The sequence below is a fragment of the Pseudophryne corroboree genome, chromosome 3 (assembly GCF_028390025.1).
Source record: "Pseudophryne corroboree isolate aPseCor3 chromosome 3, aPseCor3.hap2, whole genome shotgun sequence".
Classification (NCBI taxonomy): Eukaryota; Metazoa; Chordata; class Amphibia; order Anura; family Myobatrachidae; genus Pseudophryne; species Pseudophryne corroboree.
The window spans coordinates 388,279,914-388,299,509 of NC_086446.1; the positions used below are offsets into that span (position 1 = coordinate 388,279,914).

Sequence of the window (19,596 nt, forward strand, 5' to 3'; positions counted from 1 at the left end):
CCGCTAAGAAGGGACTTGTTTCAGCAAGTACCATGTCTGTTCCAAGACTTACCGCAGCTGCGTTTGACGGCATGGTGGTGGAACGCCGGATCCTAAGGGAAAAGGCATTCAGGAAGAGGTCATTCCTACCCTGGTCAAAGCCAGAAAGGAGGTGACCGCACAACATTATCACCACATGTGGCGAAAATATGTTGCGTGGTGTGAGGCCAGGAAGGCCCCACGAAGAAATTTCAACTCGGTCGATTCCTGCATTTCTTGCAAACAGGAGTGTCTATGGGCCTCAAATTGGGGTCCATTAAGGTTCAAATTTCGGCCCTGTCGATTTTTCTTCCAGAAAGAATTGGCTTCAGTTCCTGAAGTCCAGAAGTTTGTCAAGGGAGTATTGCATATACAACCCCCTTTTGTGCCTCCAGTGGCACTGTGGGATCTCAACGTAGTTCTGGGATTCCTCAAAACACATTGGTTTAAAACCAGTCAAATCTGTGGATTTGAAGCATCTCACATGAAAAGTGAACATGCTCTTGGACCTGGCCTGGACCAGGCGAGTGTCAAATTGGTGGTTTTTTTCTCAAAAAAGCCCATATCTGTTTGTCCATTCGGACAGGGCAGAGCTGCGGACTCGTCCCCAGTTCTCTCCCTAAGGTGGTGTCAGTGTTTCACCTGAACCAGCTTATTGTGGTGTCTTGCGCCTACTAGGGACTTGGAGGACTCCAAGTTGCTAGATGAGGTCAGGGCCCTGAAAATATAGGTTCCAGGACGGCTGGAGTCAGGAAAACTGACTTGCTGTTATCCTGTATGCACCCAACAAACTGGGTGCTCTTGCTTTTAAGCAGACTTTTGCTAGTTGGATGTGTAATACAATTCAGCTTGCACATTCTGTGGCAGGCCTGCCACAGCCAAAATATGTAAATGCCCATTCCACAAGGAAGGTGGGCTCATCTTGGGCGGCTGCCCGAGGGGTCTCGGCTTTACAACTTTGCCGAGCGGCTATTTAGTCAGGGGCAAACACGTTTGTAAAATCCTACAAATTTGATACCCTGGCTAAGGAGGACCTGGAGTTCTCTCATTCGGTGCTGCAGAGTCATCCGCACTCTCCCGCCCGTTTGGGAGCTTTGGTATAATCCCCATGGTCCTTTCAGGAACCCCAGCATCCACTAGGACGATAGAGAAAATAAGAATTTACTTACCGATAATTCTATTTCTCGGAGTCCGTAGTGGATGCTGGGCGCCCATCCCAAGTGCGGATTATCTGCATTACTTGTACATAGTTACAAAAATCGGGTTATTATTGTTGTGAGCCATCTTTTCAGAGGCTCCGCTGTTATCATACTGTTAACTGGGTTCAGATCACAGGTTGTACAGTGTGATTGGTGTGGCTGGTATGAGTCTTACTCGGGATTCATAAATCCTTCCTTATTGTGTACGCTCGTCCGGGCACAGTACCTAACTGAGGCTTGGAGGAGGGTCATAGGGGGAGGAGCCAGTGCACACCACCTGATCCTAAAGCTTTACTTTTTGTGCCCTGTCTCCTGCGGAGCCGCTATTCCCCATGGTCCTTTCAGGAACCCCAGCATCCACTACGGACTCCGAGAAATAGAATTATCGGTAAGTAAATTCTTATTTTTTGCTTAATATTTTGACAGTGGGTCTACCATACAGCTTCTGGATGGGGCGAAATAATGAAAGACATTACTACTGGGGTGGCTCTAACCCTGGTATTCAGAGGTGTGCTTGCGGCATAGAGAAGACTTGTGCAGATCCAAGATATTTCTGCAACTGTGATGCTGATCACCTTCAGTGGTATGTAAAAATGTAACTCGGGTGATATTATATTCAGCACAAGTGACCAATGAAATCATGTAAAATAAAAGCTATTTAGTATGTCACATACTTTTTAAAGTAACCTATCGGTACCTGACATGTTTTAGTGGTACATGCATAGTCTTTATAGAAATGAGTGCACATTGTAAATATCATTTTGTGTTGGTTAATAACCTGCCTTCTTGTGTTCCCAATAGTAACATTGTTGTTAATAGAGAGACTAGTTTAACTGAATGTATTGTAAGGGGGTCATGTAATAGCGTGCGAGATGAATGCATCGGCGATATTATGGCAAGTCTGCCCGATGGTTTAAAGCAGTAGTGTAATCATTTAAAAGGCAAAACCAACCCTGTATGGCTTGTTTTTCAATATCCCAATATCTGTTTGACCACGTGTATTCTTTCTGTTGTGAATTTTGTTTAGGAGATATGACAAAGGTTTACTGACATTCCGCGATCATCTACCAGTGACCCAAGTGGTTGTAGGAGATACTAACCGTTCCAGCTCTGAGGCCTGGTTTTTAGTTGGACCTCTACGTTGTTATGGAGACAGTAAGAGATGCTTATCTCCCAACTTTACCAGTTTCAAAATCATGACTTATCTGCCCAGCCTGCATGCAACTCTGCCCACTCATTCTCCTGATCCATCTAGCAGCTCTTACCTTTCAGAGCTAGGCCACACTACAGTAGGCTCTGAAAGCATCACACATGTTCTGTGACTGTCTGATTAGGGCCTGATGTGGATGTGCATCTCACCTATAGTAATCCAAGTCCAGTGATTCCCAAACTGTGTGCCTAGTAGTGATGTGCGGTGAAGTCAATGGCTGGGGAGGCACTTTTGAGATGAATATGAATATACGGAAAATAGAAATCACCCAAGAAAAATTATATGTATAAAAAAATTGGAGGAAAAAAAAGAAGCTCCGTAAATAATAATAATAATAATAATAATAATAATAATAATAATATTATTATTATTATACTGACATACTGAATGAGAGAGGTACACACACAGAACTAGTACTCCCATCAATTTAATGAGGAAGAGCTGAGCCCACGCATTGCCCTACATCAGCTGCATACTTGATGGTCTCCTCACTGGCAGTGCTGGTGTAGGTCGGGTCCTGGCAGCCGTTTCTTTCGGGAGCCACAGGAGGGGGCTTCAGAGTCACCAAGGAGGATCCAGGAAAGATGGAAGGCCGGGCAGCAGCGCCAGGACAAGCCGTAAAGAGAATGTGTGAGCTCGGCGGCTGGCAGGGTACTCAGGTCTGCGCGCCTATCTCGGGTATACAGCAAGGCTTCCTATATGGATGCTGTCACCTCCTCCCGGTGTGCGGTGCTGGCGGCGCAGGAGAGAAGTTTTCCTCATTGGTGCGGAGCAGGGTGGGAGCTTGTGTCCCTCTGGCTTTTTCTTACAGTGTCAGTGCTGTTCAGACTACCTGGAGTGGTCCATCATAGCTAAAGGCACGTACCCCAACTGTGAGGCATGCCTCACATTGCTCTTTTTCTAAGGTGTATTATTAGCCATGGTGTGGCCCCGCCCAACCCTTCACACAGTGACAGGCCGTGTCTGACTATGAGATGTGAGGCAGAGCTGTTGCTGCCTCACATCTCATTTCTCCCTGCAATTCCAGGGAACCCCGCAAATCTGCCAAGTTGTAACTATAAAAATGATTGCAAATTACAAAGAATATACTTATAAGTTATAAATATCTTGTATTAATCTAATTATTTTTATAGTCAAAACTGTAGTATGACAGGCAGTAAGAGCCTCCCCTGCCTACCCTGACTGCACATCCCTGGTGCCTAGACACCCTGGGTTGCAACAAGGCACTTGCAGGGGTGTCTCTGGTTGGTGGTCTAGGACCAAATCAAATTATTTATGGTCAAAGTGATAGGCAAAACCAGTGCTAGTGGCTGCCAATCATAAAACATGTGGACAACCAGAAGCACAACTGTACATCACCACGTAACTGACCCTAAGGATGACAGGTAGGCACAAATTACTTAATTTAATATTTTTTCCAAATGTATCAATAGATAACTTTTATACTAGGGGTGCCGTGAAAAAATGCTGATTCATGAAAGTTTGGGTACCACTGTCCTCAGTGGCGGAACTAGCGAGCAGTGGGCCTATGTGCGACAAAATGCTTTGGCCCCCTCATCCTATCCAAGTCCACCTACTTAGCAACAGTGCCGTAATTAGACATTTTAGCACTGTGTGCAAGAAACGGCATCGAAGCCCCCCCCCCACTTCATGTAAAACAGGCACGGTGCGCGCCATAGGCGCGCGCATAAAAAATAGGGGTGTGGCTTCGTGGGGAAGGGGTGTGGCCACAAAATAATACCAATTCATATAATGGTGCACAGTAGTCTCCATTATTCAAATTACGCCGCACGGTAGCACCACTACACCAGGTAGAGCCTCTTTCACACCTTACGGCGGGCAGATTCCCCTTTTTACACATTACGGCAGACAGCGTCAACCTTTTACACATTACGGCAGACAGCGTCCCCTTTTTTACACATTACGGCAGACAGCGTCCCATATTTACACATTACGACAGACAGCGTCCCCTTTTTTATACATTACGGCAGACAGCGTCCCCTTTTTTACACATTACGGCAGACATTGTCCCCTTTTTACACATAAAGGCAGACAGCGTCCCCTTTTTTACACATTATGGCAAACAGCGTCCACTTTTTTACACATTACGGCAGACAGCGCCCCCCTTTTTTACACATTACGGCAGACAGCGTCCCATATTTACACATTACGACAGACAGCGTCCCCTTTTTTATACATTACGGCAGACAGCGTCCCCTTTTTTACACATTACGGCAGACATTGTCCCCTTTTTACACATAACGGCAGACAGCGTCCCCTTTTTTACACATTATGGCAAACAGCGTCCACTTTTTTACACATTACGGCAGACAGCGCCCCCTTTTTTTACACATTACGGCAGACAGCGTCCCCTTTTTTACACATTACGGCAGACAGCGCCCCCCTTTTTTGCACATTACGGCAGACAGTGTCCCCTTTTTATACATTGCAGCAGACAGCTCCCTCTCCACCTCCCTCCTCTTCCTTCACCCCCCCCCCGTAATCGGTGCGCACCTCTCCTCGGCGGCAGCTCTGGCTTTGGGCCCCTGGACAGTGGCGGGCCCCAGTGCAAGGTACTGCCTGCACTGGCGGTAGTTTCGCCACTGACTGGCCTAGTCAATAAGCCCTGGAACATGTGAAAGGGGTGAATTGGCAGCCATACTATAGACCGAATTCCCAAATCTATAGTGTATCCTGGGGCTTCCATAGTATGCTTCATTTTTGCCAAAATACAAAGTTTAAATTCAGATTTTATTTAAAAGATGCTAGCATATTGCTAGCAGAGCCCTACTGCCTTTATTACTAATTAAAAATCATATTTAGATGCCCATTTGTCCCCGAGAAGAGGCAGAGATGATAGACCTGTGATGTCCTGCCTATGTGTGCAAGGCCAGAATCCATAGGCCACAACCACAGAGACAGAGAATGAAAGGCAAGTTATCATGACAGAGCAAATCCAAATTCAAACAATGATTTTCTGTAGGCACACTTGCTTACTTACATTGGCCTTAATTTGGACAGTAAAGCAACTGTGTCTATACAGCTGGATGATTCCATGTAACTCACGTTACATTTCATGTTCATTTTTAAATGCACCACACGCAAAAATGAAGCCGAAACTTAACATTTTAATAATATGACAATAATATATGGGGTAGGTAGTTATAATTAATGCTTAGAAGTAGAGAAAATGTACAAGCTTAGTAGTTAAATGTTATTGTTTATATGTGTGACTCATGTTACACCAGAATGGACATAGGAGCTGAGGGGACTTACACATTCATTTAAACCTTTTTTTCCTAATTATTTTTACAAAATGATTGTTATACTATACACTTAAGATCCTAAACTTATGATTGACATACAAACAAAAAACTGACTGTTAACCAAACTATACTTAAAATAAATTTTGACATGTGACTCATGTTACATACGAATGAGACTCACGTTACATTTCTGTTCCCTGTCAAAGGGCTCTGATACAAATTACTCAAACCTGTACAATCCACATGACTTAATCAATATAGGGTCTGTTTATCTTCCTATGAAGACTTATAAAATATTTCATCTGGTGATAATGGCCATATAAAATCATTTTATAAAATACATGGACATTAGCCATTTTTTGCATCCACTTCAACAACTTCCATATATGTTCAATCTTTACACATGAAGGAAATCGATACGTGATAAATGCTGTATATCAATTTTTAATTATCACACACTATACTACGATCTTTTAGCAGCATAAATATACCAACATTTAAGTGGTTATATGATATTTAATTTTCATGTATTGTGTCCTATATTTCATGGAATGACCCAGCTGTATCTAATGGACAAACCTAAGATTATTACTTACAGCCATATAAATCTGGAAAATTCTAATTCTGTGAAAGTGATATTCTTCTATAAGCCCTACAGGAGTCTGTACAGTACATTTCTTTAATTGTGAGTGAGGGGTGAGATTAGTGTATTAAGAACAAAAATCGAAAATGTTAACATGACCATTTCAGGAATTCATGAACATCTAATGAAAATATATCTCATTAAATGAATACTCAATACAAATTTCTACTCTGACTTAATTCTATAAAATTTTCTTTAATGATATATATTTAATTAAAGATAAAGTGGTGAATGGCTGTACATATGCATTTCTGGCTGTTTAGATATGTTTTCTCATTGACTGACAGGGAATACATGGAATACTGTAACATTTATGAAAGCAGCCAGCCTTATTTTCCCAACCTTCCGACCAGAGAAAAGCATGGATATATCCTTTTACTTCAAGACCACCTCCTTGTCTGGAACGTTTCTAGAGAACATGGCCAGTGACTTCCGGATCTTCATCAGAATTGAACTGAATAGTAAGTAAGGTTTCCTCATGGTTTCTGGTCAGGCTAGGATAGTAATAGATTTTATCTATCTATCTATCTATCTATCTATCTATCTATCTATCTATCTATCTGTCTATCTGTCTGTTTGTCTCTCTGTCTGTCTATCTACTGTTATTTTCATGCAAGTAGTACCGTTCCAGGAATTTAATACTAAATGTACTATTTTGCTGATGTTTATAGTACATAACAAATATTGTATTTTAGTAGATCATTCCACTCACTTCATGGGCCAGAATTTAGTGTGTGTCTGTGTGTAGTTGTTTTGTGATTATTATTAAATGAATTGAACAGAGAAAAGGGTCTAATCTTGAAGCAGTGAAAAGTGTGGAGAAGTGAGCCAATGGAGGAGTTGTCCATGGCAACCAATCAGTCACTACGTATAATCTTATAGAATGCACTTTATAAATGCTACCTCAACACTGATTGGTCGCCATGAGCAACTTCTCCACTGGCCACTACTCCACACTTTTCACTGCTTCATGAATGGACCCCAAAAGTTAAACACCGTTCACCACTCTCAACTCTCTATAGCACTGCACTATCTTCTGTTTCGAAAGTCTGCCCAACAACTGTAAAAAAATAATATATATATGTGTGTGTGTGTGTGTGTGTGTGTGTGTGTGTGTTTAACAGAAGGTGTCTATATAGCTTCTTTAACAAGTTTCATAGTGAACTTATGAAACTGGTTCAGCTAACAAAATGGCTACCCCCACTATATGTAGGTCACCGTCACTGTCAATAGTTATTCAGGGTTTGTATCAAAAGACTCAATTTTTATACACATGTAACAATGCATATTAACAATGATCCATTTTATTAACTGTCTTCCTTGTGTTCACAATTCCACCAGCAACATATGACTTGGTTTTTATTTATGATATTGGGAATGGTCATGAAAATGTGACTGTAAAATCACCACTTCCCCTAAATGACAACGAGTGGCACCAAGTGAAGGCTGAAATGAATGTCAAGCTTGCCCGGCTAAAAGTAGACAAAATGCCTTGGGTGATCCGCAACTTTCCTCTCCAGACCTACCTCAATACCTCATATGATCGACCACTTTATGTAGGTGAGTTCACAGAAACTATTTAATAATCTAAGTGTCACTGACAAATGGCCTCCACTGTCTAGCTGAGTTTGTAACGGCTATAGGGCCTAATTCAGACCTGATCGCGGCAGCAAATTTGTTAGCAGATGGGCAAAACCATGTGCACTGCAGGGGGGGGGAAGGGGGTTTAACATGTGCAGAGAGAGTTAGATTTGGGTGGGGTGTGTTCAAAGTGAAATCTAAATTGCAGTGTATAAATAAAGCAGACAGTATTTACACTGCACAGAAACAATATAACCCACCCAAATCTAACTCTGTACATTTTATATCTGACACCCCTGCAGTGCACATGGTTTTGCCCTTTAGCTAACAAATTTGCTGCTGCGATCAGGTCTGAATTAGGCCCATCATTTATGTGTAAGCAATAGTCAGACAGATCTCCATGCACGGACGCAAATGAAGAGTTTTATAATACAGCGTATACGCACATGCAAATATACGTATGTTTGCATATGTCTGCCTATTCAGAGTCATTCTGTCTTTTTGTAAAATTGGGCGTTTCGGGGCAGGAACTGGACAACGAGAATGCAAGCGCACAGAACTGCCCTGACTTGTGAAAGTGTCATGCCCGTGTTTGAAAAGCTCTTTGTGATTCTGAGTCGTGTGTCGTGATTCTGAGCCTGTTTTTAGACTGATCTTTTGCACCTAGCATGTTGCTGTTGCAAAAGCCAGTAATAAAGATGACTACTGGCATAACATCAATGGATGGCATAGCTTCCTGATTTCAGATGTGCACAGTGGCGTCAGTCAGGGGTGCAGAATACCATCTGCGGGGGGTGATGCCAAGATAGCAAAGCTATGGTGTCACAAGCAGTGGAGGTGGATGACGCGCACATGTGCTGTCACCCACACTGTGCCGGGGGAAGCTAGGGGCTTCCCAGCATCTATTGGAGTGCATGCCAGGGGCATGACATGTGGCCACAATCCCAAATGTCATACACCAAGTGGTGTGGTATTGCAAACACGAGGCCATGCCATATTTTGCGCACATGCATTAGATGAATGGAATCTCGCATTAACATAAAGTAGTAAAGCTGGCTTCCACAGCTGCCCACAAATACAGCCACTTTCATGTTCCGTCATTTTGACGGGCTACTAATGAGTTCTTCTAGAAGTTCTCAAAAGTTTAAATGGAAGACCATTTTTATGTGCAAGAAAGAATGTTGATATTTTGTTAAACATACAGTAGATTCTGACATATTTTTGGTTGTATATTCAGAGATTCTTATCTGCAAAGAATTTTTTTTAAGTGAGCTTTCAAATTAATTTTTGTAAATCGATAAATACCTGAACTAGATTGGATGTTACAAATGTTAGCCCTTTTGAAGCAGCGATTGCTCATGTTCTGTTTATATAATAAGGTTTTGCTGTGGTGCGCTCCCTGGGTCACTATGGGCAATGTTCACTGTCCAGAAGGAGGGTATTTGCATCTGGTGAAGAACTCTCTATTCGGCAACAATTCCCCACTCCAATTCGCGTGGTTTTCCCAAAAATAAAAGAGAGAGCAATATATAGTGAAGTATAGTCGGACTTAATTTTGCTCACATCCAATAATAAATCCAATCACATGTATTAAAAAAAAATGTAGAAATTTAAAAACTGGAATCCACCATGAATTGGCAGATCCATGTACCAGATTTCGTGGGGTGTCAGTAGTGCCCACCCAAATACGCCTGTGGTATTATTTCCATTAATTCCCAGTAGGTCTCCTCCAAGATACTCCACCACTTCACCACTCCGTTTAGAGTTACGTACCCAAAAGTAGGAGGAAATAGCAATATATAGTGAAGTACTGCTTATTCCGATGTGCAAATGGTATTTTATTAAAGTGCAACACAAAGTTATTACGTCTTTAAAATAGAGATGAGCGGGTTCGGTTCCTCGGAATCCGAACCCGCCCGAACTTCAGGTTTTTTTTACACGGGGCCGAGCGACTCGGATCTTCCCGCCTTGCTCGGTTAACCCGAGCGCGCCCGAACGTCATCATCCCGCTGTCGGATTCTCGCGAGGCTCGTATTCTATCGCGAGACTCGTATTCTATATAAGGAGCCGCGCGTCGCCGCCATTTTCACACGTGCATTGAGATTGATAGGGAGAGGACGTGGCTGGCGTCCTCTCCGTTTAGACTAGAGTACTAGAGAGAGACACAAATTTTGGGGAGCATATTATTAGGAGGAGTACTACTTGCTGCTGATAGTGTGACCAGTGACCACCAGTTTAATTAATCCGTTCTCTGCCTGAAAAAAAAACGATACACAGTGTGACACAGTCACATACCATATCTGTGCTCAGCCCAGTGTGCTGCATCATATGTAATACTGTATATCATTATCTGACTGTGCTGAGTGCTCACTGCTCACACAGCTTAATTGTGGGGGAGACTGGGGAGCAGTTATAGCAGGAGTACATATTTTAAGTACAGTGCACACTTTTGCTGCCAGAGTGCCACTGCCAGTGTGACTGACCAGTGACCACTGACCACCAGTATTGTGATTGTCTGCTGACCACCAGTATATTGTGATTGTCTGCCTGAAAAAGTTAAACACTCGTCGTGTGGTGTTTTTATAAACGCATTCTGCAGACAGTGTCCAGCAGGTCCGTCATTACATAATATATACCTGTCCGGCTGCAGTACTAGTGTGATATATATATATTTTAATTTTATCTCATTATCATCCAGTCTATATTAGCAGCAGACACAGTACGGTAGTCCACGGCTGTAGCTACCTCTGTGTCGGCAGTCGCTCATCCATCCATAATTGTATACCACCTACCCGTGTTTTTTTTTTTTTTCTATCTTCTTGATACTAGTAGCTTACTTTAGGAGTATGCAGTGCTGACAGACAGTGTCCAGCAGGTCCGTCATTACATAATATATACCTGTCCGGCTGCAGTACTAGTGTGATATATATATATATTTTAATTTTATCTCATTATCATCCAGTCTATATTAGCAGCAGACACAGTACGGTAGTCCACGGCTGTAGCTACCTCTGTGTCGGCAGTCGCTCGTCCATCCATAATTGTATACCACCTACCCGTGTTTTTTTTTTTCCTATCTTCTTGATACTAGTAGCTTACTTTAGGAGTCTGCAGTGCTGAGTCTGACAGACAGTGTCCAGCAGGTCCGTCATTACATAATATATACCTGTCCGGCTGCAGTACTAGTGTGATATATATATTTTTTAATTTTATCTCATTATCATCCAGTCTATATTAGCAGCAGACACAGTACGGTAGTCCACGGCTGTAGCTACCTCTGTGTCGGCAGTCGCTCGTCCATCCATAATTGTATACCACCTACCCGTGGTATTTTTTCGAAGGGCCATCCTGCGTGACACTGCAGTGCCACTCCTAGATGGGCCAGGTGTTTGTGTCGGCCACTAGGGTCGCTTAGCTTACTCACACAGCTACCTCATTGCGCCTCTTTTTTTCTTTGCGTCATGTGCTGTTTGGGGAGTGTTTTTTGGAAGGGCCATCCTGCGTGACACTGCAGTGCCACTCCTAGATGGGCCAGGTGTTTGTGTCGGCCACTAGGGTCGCTTATCTTTCTCACACAGCTACCTCATTGCGCCTCTTTTTTTCTTTGCGTCATGTGCTGTTTGGGGAGTGTTTTTTGGAAGGGCCATCCTGCGTGACACTGCAGTGCCACTCCTAGATGGGCCAGGTGTTTGTGTCGGCCACTAGGGTCGCTTAGCTTAGTCATCCAGCGACCTCGGTGCAAATTTTAGGACTAAAAATAATATTGTGAGGTGTGAGGTGTTCAGAATAGACTGAATATGAGTGGAAATTATGGTTTTTGAGGTTAATAATTCTTTGGGATCAAAATGACCCCCAAATTCTATGATTTAAGCTGTTTTTTAGTGTTTTTTGAAAAAAACACCCGAATCCAAAACACACCCGAATCCGACAAAAAAAATTCAGTGAGGTTTTGCCAAAACGCGGTCGAACCCAAAACACGGCCGCGGAACCGAACCCAAAACCAAAACACAAAACCCGAAAAATTTCAAGTGCACATCTCTACTTTAAAACATATCTCATAACATCAATGTGCAAATTTGCAGAAATAAATACATAAAAGATGAAATCCACCACAGATTAGTGGACCCACGTACCAGAGTTATTGGGGTGTATCAATAACCACCCAAAAACGCCGCAAATATTGCTCCCTGGGATTTGCAGCAACAGTCAGCGAATTCCCCCTGGATACTGTAGGTAACTCCAACCAGTCACCAACGCGTTTCTGCCCTTCAAGGGCCTTTGTCAAGGTCAAAGGCCCTTGAAGGGCAGAAACGCGTTGGTGACTGGTTGGAGGTACCTACAGTATCCAGAGGGAATTCGCTGACTGTTGCTGCAAATCCCGGGGAGCAATATTTGCGGCGTTTTTTGGGTGGTTATTGATACACCCCAATAACTCTGGTACGTGGGTCCACTAATCTGTGGTGGATTTCATCTTTTATGTATTTATTTCTGCAAATTTGCACATTGATGTTATGAGATATGTTTTAAAGACGTAATTACTTTGTGTTGCACTTTAATAAAATACCATTTGCACATCGGAATAAGCAGTACTTCACTATATATTGCTATTTCCTCCTACTTTTGGGTACGTAACTCTAAACGGAGTGGTGAAGTGGTGGAGTATCTTGGAGGAGACCTACTGGGAATTAATGGAAATAATACCACAGGCGTATTTGGGTGGGCACTACTGACACCCCACGAAATCTGGTACGTGGATCTGCCAATTCATGGTGGATTCCAGTTTTTAAATTTCTGCATTTTTTTTAATACATGTGATTGGATTTATTATTGGATGTGAGCAAAATTAAGTCCGACTATACTTCACTATATATTGCTCTCTCTTTTATTTTTGGGAAAACCACGCGAATTGGAGTGGGGAATTGTTGCCGAATAGAGAGTTCTTCACCAGATGCAAATACCCTCCTTCTGGACAGTGAACATTGCCCATAGTGACCCAGGGAGCGCACCACAGCAAAACCTTATTATATAAACTGAGATTTTTGGGATATTGGTGACCATCCCGTCTGGTGGACTGCAGCACCTTTGAACTGAAGCGCCATCTATACATTTCTTTGTTTTCGCTCATGTTCTGTTTGACTTTATTTTAGTATTGACTTTTATATGTTATAGTCTTTATTAATGTACTGATGTCGCGGTAGCAGCGCCGTTGACCAAATTATATGCCTGTTATATGTACAGTATAATAAATCTTTGTCTTAGCAGCCCTGTTGACCTGCAGGACAAGTATAATAGTGAGCGTTAAGGCCCGTACACACTGGCCGATATATCGCCCGTTCTCGTGAACAGCCGATATACCGTGGGTCCGTCGGCCAGTGTGTACGGCCAATACGTCTGTGAACGCTGTCGTTCACAGACGTATCGCGTCGGCCCCGCAGCACAGCCGATGGCCAATATATCTACCGATATATTGGCGCGTCACTGTGTGTGTACGGCGGTTGGCCGACCGCCCGTACACATGCTGCGGCGGCCGGCGGTGATTGACAGCTGAACTGGGCGGGCCCGCCCAGTTCATGATGTCAGTCCCCAACGGATCGGGCAGTGTGTATGCTCAACACACTGCCCGATCCGTCCATAGATATATCTGCAGATCAGTTGACCTGCAGATATATCTTCCAGTGTGTACCCACCTTAAGTCACCTGCACATTTCAGATGACATAATAAGCAGTGAGAAGCAACTCTCTGGCACAATAGTGCTGATATGTTGTACAAATGTGGCATCACGTAAAGTACACGTGTGAGTTTAGCCTATTTAATTGCTCTTTCTTTGTCATAAATCACCTTAGCAGTAGCTGTTGAAATCTCTTGCAAAGCCCCACTACAATTCAGGTTGTAAACATGTATCTGAGTCGTAACTACAGTAGATTATACAGTTCTACTGTTAGGCACGCAATTATTCTGCCTAAATGGCCTGATACCATTAATGATGCTGTGTAAACGTGTCTTATACATTATAGTTGAATGTGAAGCAAAGAATGAACTGGAGATGAAGATTTAGCTTGGTGGTCCTCTATCTATAGACGGACCATCCATTTTATTATCCTTTTATTCTTCTTGATCACAGGTACTGCGGATTACAAAATGAAGGCGTACATTGGTTGTCTCCGTGGACTTCGGATGAACGGTGTGACCTTAGATTTGGAAGGCAAGGCCAATGAGTCTTTAGGTGTGAGAACTAACTGCACAGGCTACTGTGAGAGGCCCCGGATGGAGTGTCAGAATGGGGCCCGTTGTGTAGAGCGATACAGTTACTACACATGTGACTGCAATGGAACAGGCTTCGAGGGTCCTTTCTGTACCAGAGGTAATGGAAGATTTCATTGCGATGGTCAGGTAGATGATTACACAATTTACAATGCAGAAACTGCAGATGTATCTGTTTAAACTGTGGCTTCAGTCACTCCAGGTCCTGGACTTGCCAGTTTCAGATGTTTTTCTTGCAAGCTGCCGTAACTTTTCCTCTCACTGAGTTTTATTGTGCTTCGCACATTTATTGGCAAGCTGCTCAATCAGATTGTGATGTCACTCAGGTGCTAAAAGGGAGGGGTAATTCTGGGTAAGAGAAAAACATATAGCTATCCATAATGCACACTGGGGGAAATTTACTAAGCTCCCGATTTTGACCGAGATGCCGTTTTTTCATCAAAGTGTCATCTCGGTAATTTACTAAACACTAATCACGGCAGAGATGAGGGCATTCGTAATTTTTTGCAAGTCCAAGTAAAAAATTACGAATGAATACACCATCGGTCAAAACGCGGCTGTTTAAGTATGAATCTCGGTCATTTACTAAGAAGTGCAAAGCAAAAAACAAACAAACACTGCCGTGAAAAATTACAACTCGTAAAAAAGTGCTAAAAAAAAACAGACCTTTTTTTTTTATTCGTGATTGGATAGGCATGCACGGATCCATGAGATCCGTGCATGTATATCAGTGGGAAGGGGTGGGAAAGTGCTTATTTTTTCAAAAAAAATTGCGTGGGGTCCCCCCTCCTAAGCATAACCAGCCTCAGGCTCTTTGAGCCGATCCTGGTTGCAGAAATATGGGAAAAAAAATGACAGGGGTTCCCCCATATTTAAGCAACCAGCATCGGGCTCTGCGCCTGGTCCTGGTCCCAAAAATACGGGGGACAAAAAGAGTAGGGGTCCCCCGTATTTTTAAAACCAGCACCGGGCTCCACTAGCTGGACAGATAATGCCACAGCCGGGGGTCACTTTTATATAGTGCCCTGCGGCCGTGGCATCAAAAATCCAACTAGTCACTCCTGGCCGGGGTACCCTGGGGGAGTGGGGACTCCTTCAATCAAGGGGTCCCCCCCCCCCAGCCACCCAAGGGCCAGGGGTGAAGCCCGAGGCTGTCCCCCCCCATCCAATGGGCTGCGGATGGGGAGGCTGATAGCCTTTGTTGTAAAAGAAAAGATATTGTTTTTAGTAGCAGTACTACAAGGCCCAGCAAGCCTCCCCCGCATGCTGGTACTTGGAGAACCACAAGTACCAGCATGCGACGGAAAAACGGGCCCGCTGGTACCTGTAGTACTACTACTAAAAAAATACCCAAAAAAAGACAAGACACACACACCGTGAAAGTATAATTTTATTACATACATACACACATACATACATACTTACCTTATGTTCCCACGCAGGTCGGTCCTCTTCTCCAGTAGAATCCAAGGGGTACCTGTTGAAGAAATTATACTCACGAGATCCAGGGGTCCAGGCTCCTCGGGAAATCCAGGGGTAATCCACGTACTTGAAAAAAATAACAAAACGGTGTCCCGACCACGAACTGAAAGGGGACCCATGTTTGCACATGGGTCACCTTTCCACGAATGCCAGAAACCCACTTTGACTTCTGTCTAAGTGGGTTTCTTCAGCCAATCAGGGAGCGCCACGTTGTAGCACTCTCCTGATCAGCTGTGTGCTCCTGTCCTCACTGACAGGCAGCACACGGCAGTGTTACAATGTAGCGCCTATGCGCTACATTGTAACCAATGATGGGAACTTTCTGCCCTGCGGTTGACCTAAAGTGACGTCACCGCTGAGCAAGAAAGTTCCCAGCATTGGTTACAATGGAGCGCATAGGCGCTACATTGTAACACTGCCGTGTGCTGCCTGTCAGTTAGGACAGGAGCACACAGCCGATCAGGAGAGTGCTACAACGTGGCACTCCCTGATTGGCTGAAGAAACCCACTTAGACATCAGTCAGAGTGGGTTTCTGGCAGTCGGGAAAAGGGGATCCATGTGCAAACATGGGTCCCCTTTTAGTGCGTGGCTCGAGTGTCCGTTTTGTTATTTTTTTCAAGTACGTGGATTACACCTGGATTCCCCGAGGACCCTGGACCCCTGGATCTCGTGAGTATAATTTCTTCAACAGGTACCCCTTGGATTCTACTGGAGAAGAGGACCGACCTGCGTGGGAACATAAGGTAAGTATGTATGTATGTGTGTATGTATGTAATAAAATTATACTTTCACGGTGTGTGTGTCTTGTGTTTTTTTGGGTATTTTTTTAGTAGTAGTACTACAGGTACCAGCGGGCCCGTTTTTCCGCCGCATGCTGGTACTTGTGGTTCTCCAAGTACCAGCATGCGGGGGAGGCTTGCTGGGACTTGTAGTACTGCTACTAAAAACAATATCTTTTCTTTTACAACAAAGGCTATCAGCCCCCCCATCCGCAGCCCATTGGATGGGGGGGGGACAGCCTCGGGCTTCACCCCTGGCCCTTGGGTGGCTGGGGGGGGGGGGACCCCTTGATTGAAGGGGTCCCCACTCCCCCAGGGTACCCCGGCCAGGGGTGACTAGTTGGATTTTTGATGCCACGGCCGCAGGGCACTATATAAAAGTGACCCCCGGCTGTGGCATTATCTGTCCAGCTAGTGGAGCCCGGTGCTGGTTTTAAAAATACGGGGGACCCCTACTCTTTTTGTCCCCCGTATTTTTGGAACCAGGACCAGGCGCAGAGCCCGATGCTGGTTGCTTAAATATGGGGGAACCCCTGTCAATTTTTTTCCCATATTTCGGCAACCAGGATCGGCTCAAAGAGCCCGAGGCTGGTTATGCTTAGGAGGGGGGACCCCACGCAATTTTTTTTTTTAATTTTACAGTGTTTAATTAAAAAAAAAAAAAAATAGAACCCCAGCACGGATCACACAGATCCGGCCGAGATTAATTGTAAAAAAGTCGGCAGTGTTTTGCTAATCACTGCCGTAAAAAACACAAAAAAAACACGAATGACATCAACATCGGAAGAAAAGAAAAACCCGAATACGACAGCTTAGTAAATCCATCGTAACAAATTCAAAAAGTTGCAGTTTTACACTTTCGATGTCATTCGTGATTGAACTTTGACCTGAAACGGGAAAATACGAATCTTAGTAAATTTACCCCACTGAGTGAGAAATAACACTACATAATAATCAGATAATACAGAGTTCTTAGTTGCGTATATCTGCAGATATAGGGTTAAGCCCCCAGGCCGAATGGCAAGGCATCTCTGTCACTGGGGGTCCCTAATACTAAACAACAAAAACTGAAATCAAGCGCTCTGTCACTCTAATCAATATGCTGCCAGTAACATAGGGCTACCCACCCCTATTAGATAAAAAAAATCAAACAAGAAACAAAGAAACTGGTGTTACAGCGCATATAGATTAGAACTAAAAAAACATTTTTTTATTAAAACACATATAAACATGTATATAATGTGCAATTTGTACCACCGGCCGGTCAACGTACTAATTCAATGATATATTTAAAACAGACTAGATACAACATGTAATGTGACATATTACTCTGTCTCCACTTGTAATTCTTAGCAACACATGCTGTGATAGCTAGAATGTAACTTTTCTGATGTTTACTGCAACTTAATAGCACACAGAGTTCTCCTTTGTGTAACTATAGAACAGTCACTTTTGAGAAAAGAAGAACTTTTTCTTCACAATAAATGTGAGCTTAGGAGCTGTTTAACTGTCCCATTTAGGTAGCCAAAGTCCGTTAATAAAGTGAAACTGTGCCTCCTCTAAAAGCGTGTCTGGCCAGACAATTAAACAGTATCGATCTCACCACTCCTGCTTGTGGATTCTTTCACCAGGAGCGTCCTCCCCGGCTGCTGGTGCTTTAACCTTTATCATGCAGTCATCTCTGGGGGATCATGAATAGAAGTGAAGAATCCGTGGAGCGTTATAGCTGGCTATCAAGATCTCCGGATACAGTGGTGCAAACAGCAATGAGATGAGTAAATTTACTCATCTCATTGCTGTTTGGCTACCTAAATGGGACAGTTAAACAGCTCCTAAGCTCACATTTATTGTGAAGAAAAAGTTCTTCTTTTCTCAAAAGTGACTGTTCTATAGTTACACAAAGGAGAACTCTGTGTGCTATTAAGTTGCAGTAAACATCGGAAAAGTTACATTCTAGCTATCACAGCATGTGTTGCTAAAAATTACAAGTGGAGACAGAGTAATATGTCACATTACATGTTGTATCTAGTCTGTTTTAAATATATCATTGAATTAGTACGTTGACCGGCCGGTGGTACAAAGTGCACATTATATACATGCTTATATGTGTTTTAATAAAAAAAAATTTTTTAGTCCCTAATACTAGGTGTGGGTCCGGGCTGCGGGACCCCATCATGTTGGCATATGCCGGCTACTCCAGGGCAGCACACAGGTGAAAATTAGTAAGGGTTAATAAGAAGCACATAAGTGCTATGTAAGTGAGGTGTGATTAAAATAATACAAAAATATATACAATGTGATAGGGAAAATCATAAGTGTTAATAAAGTGTTAGGGTGTGCCAACCTGAAGCAGCCTAGCCATACCAACACAGGGAAAATCGCACCCCAGACCCATCCCATAAATAATGACAAATATGTCTGGGTCTAATAGCCCAGTGTAAGGCCACATGATAATGGCTCCTACAGCATCTGAGAGCCAGCTTACCTGGAGACACCCCTACTTTCTCCAATGGCACTCTGGAGTCAGCAATCCCTCCTAATGCTGACCCATCCATGCCTCTCTAAATACAATGCACATTTATTGGCAAGCTGCTCAAACAGATTGTGATGTCACTCAGGTGCTAAAAGGGAGGGGTAATTCTGGGTAAGAGACATTTTTTTTGCTATCCCTAATGCACACTGAGTGAGAAATAACACTACATAATAATCAGATAATACAGAGATCTTAGTTGTGTATATCTGCAGATATAGGGTTAAGCCCCCAGGCCGAACTGCAAGGAATCTCTGTCACTGGGGGTCCCTAATACTAGGTGTGGGTGTGGGGTGCGGGACCCCATCATGTTTTATTGTGCTTCATCTGCAGTGAAATGTCTGTGTGCTTAAATTCGCAGCCTAGCATCCTTAGTACACTGTTAGTGCTGTCCTGCTGCATCTGCAATGTGAATAAAATGCAAAATTTTAAGAATAATATGGTGCATTACGCCTCTCGGATTTGCTCAGTCATGTATGGCGTATAGAGATATATGAGGATACATCTGTAGAACTACACAAAAGCAGAATTAGCAGCAGCACTAGGACACCGTCGGAGTGAAGTCACACTGACTCATCGAATACTGCCGCTGCGCTACCCACAACCAGTCCGCAACTCCCTAAGT

The 19,596-nt window shown here is 43.5% G+C and overlaps 1 protein-coding gene across 1 annotated transcript in view; it reads left to right on the plus strand.

Moving 5' to 3' along the window:
* Window positions 1–19,596, plus strand: part of CNTNAP1 (contactin associated protein 1) — a 219,128-nt gene that overhangs the window by 163,030 nt on the left and 36,502 nt on the right. Inside the window, exons 14-18 of the mRNA XM_063960038.1 lie at window positions 1,644–1,800; window positions 2,245–2,372; window positions 6,624–6,797; window positions 7,678–7,896; window positions 14,040–14,279. Of these exons, the coding sequence (XP_063816108.1) occupies window positions 1,644–1,800; window positions 2,245–2,372; window positions 6,624–6,797; window positions 7,678–7,896; window positions 14,040–14,279 (918 nt within the window). The remainder of the gene's footprint in view (window positions 1–1,643; window positions 1,801–2,244; window positions 2,373–6,623; window positions 6,798–7,677; window positions 7,897–14,039; window positions 14,280–19,596) is intronic.